General features: G+C 43.1%; 1 protein-coding gene across 1 annotated transcript; it reads left to right on the top strand.

Annotated features, from left to right (window-relative positions):
* Window positions 1-241: 241 nt before the first annotated feature.
* Window positions 242-10,727, top strand: LOC102106499 (C-terminal-binding protein 2). The gene is made up of 9 exons (XM_005523724.3): window positions 242-370; window positions 952-1,106; window positions 1,198-1,342; window positions 3,216-3,422; window positions 4,033-4,247; window positions 5,027-5,157; window positions 5,371-5,498; window positions 6,039-6,159; window positions 7,194-10,727. The coding sequence occupies exons 1-9, from the start codon at window positions 322-324 to the stop codon at window positions 7,363-7,365; spliced, it is 1,323 nt and encodes a 440-aa protein (XP_005523781.1). The 5' UTR covers window positions 242-321; the 3' UTR covers window positions 7,366-10,727.
* The last annotated feature ends 845 nt before the right edge of the window (window positions 10,728-11,572 follow it).

The raw sequence follows: 11,572 nt of genomic DNA, 5'->3' as shown, positions 1-11,572 counted from the left end.
ATCCACCTCCCAGCTTTTTGTAATCACCCTCCTACTCTATTCCCTGCAGCCCGAGCCGGCCCGAAGCCGGCTGTGACCCGGGAGTAGCGAACGAGCCCGGAGCAGCGGGCCCCGGCCCCGCTCCGTCCCGCCGGGCCCCGCTGCCCCCGCACGCCCAGGATGCGCGGCCCGGAAGCGGAAGCGCGCGGCACCTCGGTGGCGGCGATGCCGCTCGCGTGGGCTCAGTGGCGTGTTTCCGGTTCCGCCGGAGCGGCGCGGGCGGCGAGAGACGGGTCGTGGGTCCCTCCGCGGCGCCGAGGGCGGCGCAGACCCGCCCGGCCCATGGACCGGCACAAAGTGAAGCGGCAGCGTCTGGACCGGATCTGCGAAGGTAAGGCGGGGCGGGCGCCCCTCGGCAGCGGCGGCGGCAGCGGTACTTGCCCTATGCCGCGGGGACCCGACGCAGCCGCTGCTCGCCTGTGGGACAGAGCGTCCGCCCGTCCGGAGTCCAGCACGGCCCCGCCGCCCGCCGAGGCGCTGTCTCCAGCCTTCTGGAAAGGAGCGGATGCTAATGACTGTCGGAGGCTCTGTGGATGTACAAGTTCTGCTCACTTAAGGGGGAAATATTATCTGGGCGTGCTGGGATGGAGGGGGGGCAGGTCACTGGGGAGGAGGTGTGAAGCGACTTTGTCACTCGGTTCAAGAACCTGGAATAAGATGGCATGCTGCTGAGTAGATCACCTCTAATATATTACTATTGATAATACATGCTTTATTTTCCCTCATCTAAGTGGTGGCAGGGGTGGTTGTGGGTTTTTTTCCCGACGTCTTTTCCCCGCATTTGGTTTCTATTTGTGTCTTTTGCTTTGCCTTACCTATTCCTAAATACTGTTAGCAACTTATTGGACTAGCAGATGAGGCTCCCAGAATTCTTGTCTTTCATGTAATCACTCCAGCTGACTTTCTGAATAGGCATACGGCCTCCTATTGTGAATGGCCCAATGCCAGCACGGCCACTGGTTGCACTCCTGGATGGACGAGATTGTACTGTGGAGATGCCCATCTTGAAGGATGTTGCTACAGTGGCATTTTGTGATGCTCAGTCAACTCAGGAAATCCATGAAAAGGTAGGCAAGAAGATGTGCAAGATTCAGAAGCAGAGCTTTGCCTTTTAGGTAACCAAACTAGATATTGATTTGGACTGTTTTTTTATTATAGGTGCTGAATGAGGCAGTAGGAGCTCTGATGTATCACACCATTACCCTTTCTCGTCAGGATCTGGAGAAATTCAAAGCCCTCAGGGTCATTGTGCGTATCGGCAGTGGCTACGACAATGTCGACATCAAATCTGCTGCAGAATTAGGTATGATAACACCATTAGGTGCCTGTTGTGATCAGAACTGAGTGTGAAATGAAACACTGCACATGTTTTTGTGCTTTGTAGCTGAGTGCATTTAAAAACTTCTATGTACAAAGATTTGGAGCTGCTCAGTATCAGGTATCTTTAGGAAGCTGACCAATAGAGGGGCTGGTAGGTGGCTTAAAGATTCTCAGTTTTCAGATTGCTCTGCTATAGATGTTGGTATCTGTTGTAGTTTAGGATTCAGGAACCTGAATATGGTGTCTAGGTAAGTTTTGGTGAGGTGACTTTGGTCTTTTTGTGACCCCTGAGCAAAGTGATGTCTGAAAGCCACCTGCAAATGCTGATGCAGGATAAACTCACTGTAAATGCTTCATGAGTTTTCTTCTTAATTTTGTATATGCAAGTAGGTTCTGATACAAAACTTTTTTAGTTATACCTTTAGAACCCTAGGCATGTGAAAAGTGTCTGGATCAGGTGACAAAAAGGTGTTATTTATTAAACAGATGGCAGTGAGACTTCTGGACCTTTTAGTCTCCTAGGTGAAATGCATGACTTAAGTACCCTTCCCCTTCTTTTTTAAGTTTTACAAGTTTTTTGGGCTAGTGCTTGAATTAGGTCAAAAGAGCCTTTTTGTTTGGATGATTCAAAGGAATAGTCTCAAGACTTCCTGTCAAGGTCCTTGGCTTTCATCCAGCCTTTAAATATTTGTGCCGAGTTTGGAACCTAACCTAGCCTTACGTTTCTCTACATAAGGTCACCATCCATATCTTTGATTCATTCAGATTCAAAGATTTCCGTTTTCCCCCGCTGCACACTCATTAAACCAAAGTGAAATGAGACAAAGTTTGGGATTGTCTATGGCCTTTGCTCTCCTAATTCTCATGAGAAAGCACACTCTGAGTTTAGCCAAATGTCTCCTCTGACTAGGCTTACGAAACCATGATGTCTTCAACCATTGCCTAGAGTTTATTTCCAGTTTTTAGCTAGGTGGTGGGTGGACTTTTGAGGTAGAACAGTTGCCTTGGTTTGGCAAGTGACTAGGGTTGTGTTTGGGAAGAGACCATTTTTCCATCTAATTATTTTTATTTCTTGGCTGGTTTGTTGAACAAAGGGTAGCAGGAATGAAATGGTACGTGTCCTGCCTCACCCTTCCTATTTTTTTTTTTTTTTCAAAGACTGCTCAAGACTTAACAGATTTTGATACAGTGTTCCATCTTTGCCTTTTCTGCTTCTAGGACTTCCAACTCCATTTGCGTTACTAATTTACCTGATAGTTGTAGCCCTAGGTTTTATGGTCCTTGTGGTTGTATGTTATTCTAGAGTGGGAGTGTTATGTGTTGTTATTTTTAAGCTTAACTTCAAATGGATTTAAAGAAGCTCCTGAGCTTCTGTCTGCATTTAATGAGTTAGTTACTTATTGTTGCTCCTGAGGAGACTGATGCTTGCAGTGAGCATCTGGACCTTGAGTCATGAAGAGCTCAGCCATCTGTCTCAATTCTTCTACAGTCTGCTTGTTAATTTGTCAGGAGTATCTGTGTAAGGAGTGCATCTTTTTGAATGCAGATCTCTTAAAAGAGTCAGTTGCTTGTATCATTTGTATGGCCTGGTTTTCTCATTTCAGCTTGTTTGTTTGCTTTTCTGTTGTGTGTCAATCAAATAGATATTTATTTATAAGGAAGGAATGGTATTTCATGGGGGATTTAGAAGATGGCTGGTCACATCTGTGCTATTGTAGAATGAGGTTCTGAAATGAATTCTGTGTTTCTTGCATTCTGGAATACTGAATTATGTTTCAGCATTTGTGCTTAAAGAGCTTTATGTTGGTTTAGAATTGTGATGCTAAAAATCTTGTACGACCTCTATGGCTTTGTAGGCATTGCAGTTTGCAACATCCCTTCCTCCTCAGTAGAGGAGACTGCTGACTCTACCCTCTGCCACATCTTGAACCTCTATCGCCGTGTTACTTGGCTACATCAGGCTCTGCGGGAAGGGAATCGAGCCTCAAGTGTAGAACAGATTCGAGAGGTGGCTGGAGGTGCTGTGCGTATCCGTGGGGAGACTTTGGGCATCATTGGACTGGGTAAGTGATGGGAATTGTTAGACTGAAAAGAGAACTGTGAATGTTTTTGGGAAGCTAAGAGTCACATACTGAGAAAAGTGATAATTCTACAACTGTTCTTTGTGAAACACATTGACTCCTAAGGAATGCTAGTGCCCTATTCTGGATATCTTCAAGACTTGGGTGTATGTCAGGGGATTGGGTATTCTTTTTTCGATTTCAAATGGTTAGAAGAATTGGAACATTCATACAGCTCTTCTCAGTGACTGTTTCCCTCTGTGCTAGGTTCTGTATCAGTAACAAAGCTGCCTGAAAGGTGGCTACCAGTTCCTTCACCAAGTTCTTGTAGCCAGATTATTTTCTCTGACTCAGAGTCTAGATTTGGTTTGAAAACAGAACAGCTTCTTGACTAAGCTCTGGCTATTGCATGGGGAAGAACTAGAATTACCTACATAGGAGCAGCACTGAATAGCCTCCTCTGGATCCCTGTGGCAATCCTAGGGGTTTCCAGGGTTGCAGTACCTTGGGCCCTGGCAGTAAACATCAGTGTAGGCTCCCAGTCTACCCCAGTATCTTGTCTTTAAAGTTTGTTTTACCTTTCCTTGATGATTGTGGGTTTTCTTTTGTGAAGGCCGAGTTGGACAGGCAGTGGCTCTGCGAGCCAAGTCCTTTGGCTTCAACGTGATTTTCTATGATCCCTATCTGCCGGATGGAGTGGAGCGATCCTTGGGTTTACAACGAGTAGGAACCCTGCAGGATCTACTAATGCACAGCGATTGCATCACATTGCACTGCAGCCTGAATGAACATAACCATCACCTCATCAATGACTTCACTATTAAACAGGTGCAGCAGGAGCTTGATTTCCCCCACAGAGCACTGTGGAAATGAATGCAAACCGAAACTGCTGCTTTCACAGAGGCTGAGAGCGTGTGAATCCTGCTGCCTCTGTTGTGGGCCTTCTGCTGCCTTTGGAGGCTGGGAGCGTGTGGATCCGGGTGCCTGTGCTTTGTGCTGTACAGAATTTTATGTTAAGAGAAGAATAGGGTTGCAAAGTAGTTTCCTTTATAATTAATATTTTAGGTGATTCCATAATTCCAAATTACCTTTAAAATAATTTAGTGTGCTGGTTAGAGCTAGATGTAGTGTGGCTGTTGTTTTACACAGAACTGCCAAAGCCTCTCTTGCCCAAGCCCACTGCAAAGCCAGTCTCGGGCTAAACTCCACTAGTCTATGAATGCTCTCCAGTGCTTTCATGAGAGACATTTTGACATTGTAGTCCAGTTTTGTATAGCTAGATACTGAATTCATTATTCCTGTCCTTTTTTTTTTTTTTTTTTTTTTTTTTAATGTAGTAGGATGAATACGGAGTGCAGAACTTGAGCGTTCCACTTTTGCCCTTGCTGTCTTGTGGTTTTGTTTGTTGATTTTTTAAAGGAAATTTCTCAAGCATTGCTTGCAGGCATTTCCCCTGTGGTAAGCTTTGCAATGAAAGCACTCTTAGTTCCTCCAGGCCTCATCTAATCACTGCAGACTTCTGCTCATTTCCAGTAGACTTCCCAAGATTCACTTAGCTTCCATGAAAAGTCTCATTCTCATTGCACATACTATTTTTCTTCTTTCAGATGCGTCAGGGCTGCTTCTTAGTGAACACAGCCCGGGGAGGGCTGGTAGATGAGAAAGCCTTAGCACAAGCCTTGAAAGAGGGGAGAATCAGAGGAACAGCATTGGATGTGCATGAGTCTGAGCCTTTCAGGTAATGTACCTGCATGCCTGCTGCTGTCTGGTGATTCACCTAAACTGGATGGTTCTTTTGGTGGTTTTGGTTTTGTTTGTTTGTGTTTTTGTTTGTTTTCATTTTGTTTGTTTTTGTTTTGTGGTGGTGGTGTTGTTATTTGGGTTACAGTGATGCCCAAGAAGACAGATGGGGCTATCACTTCTGGAAAAAATCCTTCTTCTTTCCCCCCAGTTTCGCTCAGGGGCCATTAAAAGATGCACCCAATGTTATCTGCACCCCTCACACTGCCTGGTACAGTGAACAGGCTTCCATTGAATCCAGAGAAGATGCAGCTAAAGAGATCCGCAGAGCTATTACAGGTAATGAAGAAGATTTGCAGCTGCTGCTGAATTAGTGTTTTTCTGTTATTTCATTGGAAGGATTATGCTGATTGATTGGAAAACTTAGACTTATTAACTAGTTTCTAGAACTGGAGTGTAAGTTGATAATTGTATCTTTGTCTTCTGAGAATTCTTGTATCTAATGCCAGAGTGGCTTTTTTCCTGGTAAAGCCTTTTAACCTAGGTCTTCCAAATCCTCTGCAATAATTCCTTTGACAGTTTTATTCTATGCTTTTTTCCTTGAGTAGTACCTGCTGTCTCTTGAAAAAGGTGATGCTTGGCAGTTGCAGTGTGTGGCAGTAATTTTCATACGATCATAAAAGTGGGAAGAAAATATCAGTTTCTAGCCATCCCCAGACATCAGATGCTTAGAGAAGAGTCTCCTATACCCAGTGTTGTCCTGTAGAGGTGGATGAAAAGATTTTGCACTTTTCCTTTCTCCTTTCATTTGTAAATACTGCAAGGGACAATTCTCTCCTACCTGTTTTCTGTTTTTTGTCATTCTTTGTGCCCTTGCAGGTCACATACCTGATGCTTTGAGAAACTGTGTTAATAAGGAGTACTTGCTGTTAGCAGCTCAGTGGTCTAATATTGATCCTGCAACTGTCCACCCAGAACTCAACGGAGCTGCAGCTTACAGGTGAGATACATAGGTTATCCAAGCATATCTTCCTGCTGAAATAGGCCAGGGGTTTGAGAACTGCTTGTACCTGCAAAGAGGTATGTCTCTGTTCTTATGTACTCTGTATGAGCTCTTTCCCAAAACTTAACAGCAGCACTTCTAAAGCTGTGCGAGTATTTAACGTGTACTTGGTCATATTTAGTTCCAGCTGCATACTGGTCAGCATTTCCAAATCCTCAGAGGACATGCCCAGGAGATACCTTAATATAAGAAAGCCTGCCAAATGTCTCAAAAAAATGACTGCAACTCTACAATTGTGCATATCATTAGGGCTATATAAAGAAAGCACCATTCTTATGTGTAGCCCAGATATGGACTATTCCTGAGACATCGTCCAGTGGATTTGTTCAGTAGTCTAAACAGAGTGTATTTATCTGTTACAAACCTGCTAAGTGATTGTGGGCAAGTTGCTTCCCTTCTGTTTGTCTTCCATCTGCAAATTAGGAAATACATTTTCTTTCCTTCTATGACAGCTCTACAGAAGTTGAGACGTATTTATGGAGAGGGCATATGGAAACAGAATGGAAGTGATGGAAGAATAGTTCATTAGCAATTCATGACTGTCACTCTCCTTTTTTTCGTCTTGCATTTAGCTGTTTTGTTAGTTCAGCTTCTTACTTTTTCTGTCCTGGAGCCCAGTGAAGGATAACTGCAGCTTACTCCCCTCCTGCTGATGGGGAGAGAATTCCTAGCCCTCCAGGTGCCTTCATAGAGTGCCTCACGATATTTTCAACTGGAGGTAAATTTTGTATCTGTTTTCAAATGCTTAGTGCGTGGCCTTGGACTGTCTGGGTCTGTCTGCAAACAGGTTTCATTTGGCATTAGGATACCACTGTTGCTCTTCAGCTCTGGAGACTTTTCCTCTCTTCTATCTCAGAGTGTTTCTGTTAGAAAGAGGGATTTGTTTTCAGCACGTCTGAGGGCATTGCTCTTTTTCCTTTGAATAACTCTGTTGGACAAGCTTGTAATTTCTATGTTTTTGTTGGTTTTAGGTTTCCTCCAGGAGTAGTGGGAGTAGCCAACCCTGGGCTACCAGAACCACCAGTAGTGGAAGGGATTGTAGCTCATGGGATCCCTCCTGTTTCTCACTCTGCACCACGTACCCCTTCCCCAGGAGAGACAAGCAAACTGGATGCAGACAGAGAGATTCCTGCTGACCAATAGCAGCATGTTTCTCTCCTCTCCTTTGGCAGCAGAAAAAAGTAGGAGGGCATCTCCTCCTAGGACCTTCTTTAAGACCCTACAGATACTGTTTCCTGTTCACATGCAACCGGAGATCGCATTTCATTGGGACAGACTTTAGCTCTTGCCTTTATTTTGTAACCTTTTAGTTGTAATTTTCTTAATGAACTGTCTCCTTCTCTGGGGCATGACAGCAGTGACCTTGCCTCCCCTTGGCTTATGAAGCAGTTCTCCCATGTGTCTGACAGTTGTCTGGGACAGGGAATTGTCTTTGTGTGCTTGAAAATGGAAGTGAAGCCACCTGATCGGGGATGGTCCTTGGTGTTTCAAACTTAAATGCACACTTTTCAGCTGTGACTTTTAGCGTACATTTAATTTGGGTGAACTTCTTTTAAGTGTAGCCATGGGGAATATTAGAAAAAATATTAGTGAATTGGAGAAGTTGTAACTATTGTCTTTGTTATGCCCTTGGTAGAAGGCAGCCAGGCTAAGCTCTGTGTGTTACTTTGCTTGTTTTAATTAATGTTTCCTGTGAGAACAGGCATAGTGCAGGCACTGTTAGTTCTTGACCATACAAAGTTTTCTCTATGCAGTCGTAGGCCTGAAGTTAAAAGTAACAGTGTCAAAGCCAGCCTTTAAAATAGTTTGGAAGGGGTTAAAATGTCATCAGATGTATTTTGGTGGCCACCATGTTGGTGAGCCTTCAGAATTGTTCACCTTGGAGTCTAAAACTTGGAGAATGTAAGAAAATGCAGAAATAGGAAAAGCATGCACTGAGAGACAGCAAGTAGCAATAATGTGCAGCTGCAGTTGCTGGTTCCTCACACACAAGTACCTCGTAGTCTATGGCAGTGTTTATCCACAAGGGATCCATCACACTAGAATTCTAAGCTTTAAGATACATTTTTTTTTCTTTTTGCATAATTGCATCAGCTAGAAGTAACATCTCACTTGTTTGTGCTGGTGGAGAAAGCAGCTTTTAACAGTCAGGAAAAAGTTTTTCACTTAGAAGGTGGCTGAGCACTGGAATAGAATCCCCAGGGAGGCTGGTGCAGCACCAAGCCTATCTTGTGAAATGTTTGGACAATGCTTTCGGGTACATGGTGGGATTCTTGGGGTGTCCTGTGCAAGGCCAGGAGTTGGACTCCATGATCCTGATAGGATCCCTTCCAACAATTCTATGATTCTGTGATATATTGCATCTCTGTGGCAGGGTAGGGCAGCAGGGCAACAAAAGACAGCAGTTTGTTTTACATGAATAAGCTTTGTGATACTAACAGGGGAATTAATACTCTCAGTTTTTCACCTGCAGCCAAGGCAGGATTGTTGCTGGCAAGTCTTCTCCATTTCACAAATGACTGAATATGAATCACTTCTTTGAGGGGTGTGGAGTCTTCAGCAAAAGAGGTTCCACACGAGAAGATTTTTCTTTAATTCCACGTCTTCCTTTAATTTCATCTTGTTACACTTCAGTTATAGCCTTTTCATGCACAAGATGTAACAATATCTGATTGATTGTTCATGTCATTTGGATATATTAAAGTAGGTGCTATATGGGAGGCATACCCTATGTGTGGGTTTCTCTGCCTCCCTTGATTATTCTCTCTGTTGTGTGTCCATGACTGGAAGCTGAACAGATGGGAACAGACTGGAAAAACCACTTAAAGTATGGACAAAGTCCTCTGTTTAGGCTGTTTAGTTTAGGAATGTAAGGAAAGCTTTCAGAATAAATAAGTTCCCAGATTTTTTTTTCTTTGTTTAAAATTTTTCTCCAATACTGCCTTCTCTATAGTGACTTACTACTAATACAGTGATTCATTTCTTTCTCCTCCCCTTCTCCACTCCCCACAGCAATTCAAGAAAGTAAAATAGTCAAGAAGTAAACTTCAGGTGTTTTCTTACAAATTTTACACTATAGCTGTTTAGTATTAGTGAGATGAGACTAGTTTTCTAGCGCTGAATGTCTTTTTTTGATAATATATTTGTCTCAGTGAAGTTTCTTGTCTTCTGTGTTTTTGTGGATGATTCTGATTCTACTTCAAATTCATATACCTCCTTGGCTGCTCAGGTTTAGCAGACCAGACTGAGACTGGTGGTAGGCATGAGTTACAGGAGAACTTTTTCTGAACGAAAGCCTGGAGCTCAGAAGCCCATTGATTGCAGATGTACCTAAAATAACTATCAGCACTTTCCTGAATTCTCTAATCTCTAGGAAATTCAGATTTCACAATCTGCTGGCTCAGAAAGATCTTCTGATAGTCAAGTGTGGAAAAGTTTTCAGAGAGCTCATCTTCTATTACCACATTAGGGAAGCAGTCTGTCTCTTTATTTGCTGCTGAAAATTCCTGCCCAGCTTAGGGGTTCAGGTCTGAGATTATTTTGTGGTAAGGGGCTTCTAGTTAAGAGGTTTGAGGATCAGACTACATTGACCTTGTCTTTTCTAGAGCACAATGCAAGATAGATTTATTTTTTTAGAAGAGGCAATTTATTTTTTTTTTTTTCTTCTTAACTGCAAGTATCTCCATAGACAGTCAACTGAGCAGAGGAAGAGTAGAAAGATTTCATTTGGGGGAAGCTTGAGTTTCTCAGTTCATATTTTTGGTGGCTAGATACACTAGTGATTAGTAAGCATAGGAATTAAATGACTGATGATGTAAGAAATATTCCCAGTTTTGGGTACCAAGAAGTTGAAGCTGACAGCATTGATAGTAGCTCCATTCTATCCAACACGATGTTGGCTTGTTAATGGATATGACAGTAACTTTCCCCTTGATTAAAGCCACAGCAGAAAATGTTGAGGTAAAAATGAACAGGATCTTGTCCTCAAAGAAGGACTGTCTTTGCATTTATAGGATTACTCTGCTTGTGTGCTGTTTGTACCTCTGCTGACAGCCTGAACCTATTATCACCAGACAAAGGCTGTTCTGAACAGATAACTCAAAGAAAAATTTACCAGTACTAAAGCATCCTGAGGTCTTCTTTCCCTGAGTGCCAAGTGCTTTCTTAGCACTCTTTGTTGTGTGATAACTTGCAGCTCCCCCTCCCAAGCTTAGTGCAGTATATAGAAGTGGAATGACTTTTTTTTTAATGCCTTCCTTAAGAACTAGTGCAGAGCTTTAATCCCAAAAGAGCAGAAATCTCCCAGGGTGAGGCAGGAGTTCCCTAGCCACACTAATCTGCTTACCGGAGGTGCTCACACTATCCCAAGGTACATTCTATTTGTCACTGCTGGGTCACTACTGCTGACCAGCTTTTTTTATAGAGGACTCAGAGTTTCAGAAATATATTTTTGTAGACAATGGTTAAACTGTGAAACATTGAAATAAAGCATGTAAACAAAAACAGCACTGTCCTCTGTACAGATGTTTTCCTCACTTTAGTTCTCTTCTGGCTCGTTAGAAAATGTTTGATTACTTCTTGGATATATTTTAATAAAGTTCTCCAAAGAACATGGCTGCTGTCTATGGAAGGGGGTAGCCTTAGATGCAGTAATGAAAGGGAGGGTTGAAAACTTGTACAGGTGAGTGTCTGCATCAGTCCCACTTTTCTCAAATTATGTGAATTCCACAAAATCAGTCCCTGGATCAGCCACTCTGGCAAATTACTTTCTTGGTATGCTGTAGCATTGACCATCAGTCAAGGCTGTGGAGGTGGCAGTCTGGAGAAGAGGCCATCTTCAGTGCTTAAGAGACACATTTGGATGTAGGCTGGTGGTTACTTACCTGATTTCTCACAAGCTGAAATTGTGATGTCTGGTTTTGCAGCCATGTAAGTATGTAGCTTAACAGCAGTAGCTGTCTTTACCCTTTCACAGTAGAATGGTATTTGAAATTAACACACAGCTCATTAAACTAATTTTTCTAACTTGGAATAGAGGTTGGTGCAACAGAATTGGCATAGAAAAGTTGTTAGGTATTTCACAAATTTAATTTAATTCATGCTTTATAGCCTATGCTGTCTGCATCAATCATTAATGACACTTAGGAAACCCCTAGTACTGGTGGATTCTATCACTGTTGGCCCACCTGGTGCTGTATGCCATTGGAATATCCAGCACCATGCTTGGGAGATAGGAAATGCTGGTCTGCTTTATCACGGCAATGGGAGACTGAGCTGGTAGAGTGGGAAGGGACATAGGAACACCTGGAATCTTTCATATGGTGGTACTATTTCTGGTGTGCAGCTGATG

Source organism: Pseudopodoces humilis, chromosome 17 (genome assembly GCF_049639895.1).
Source record: "Pseudopodoces humilis isolate 2021_Gansu_Grassland_sample_001 chromosome 17, ASM4963989v1, whole genome shotgun sequence".
Taxonomy (NCBI): Eukaryota; Metazoa; Chordata; class Aves; order Passeriformes; family Paridae; genus Pseudopodoces; species Pseudopodoces humilis.
The sequence above is the reverse complement of the archived record's forward strand: the minus strand, read 5'-3'. Positions and strand labels throughout refer to the sequence as shown.

Excerpts from the sequence above, each read along its gene's own strand:
- LOC102106499 (XM_005523724.3), top strand. The coding sequence starts at position 322 with ATGGACCGGCACAAAGTGAAGCGGCAGCGTCTGGACCGGATCTGCGAA. Across the intron at positions 371-951 it reads TCTGGACCGGATCTGCGAAG|GCATACGGCCTCCTATTGTG; the intron begins GTAAGGCGGGGC and ends CTTTCTGAATAG. Across the intron at positions 5,499-6,038 it reads GATCCGCAGAGCTATTACAG|GTCACATACCTGATGCTTTG; the intron begins GTAATGAAGAAG and ends GTGCCCTTGCAG.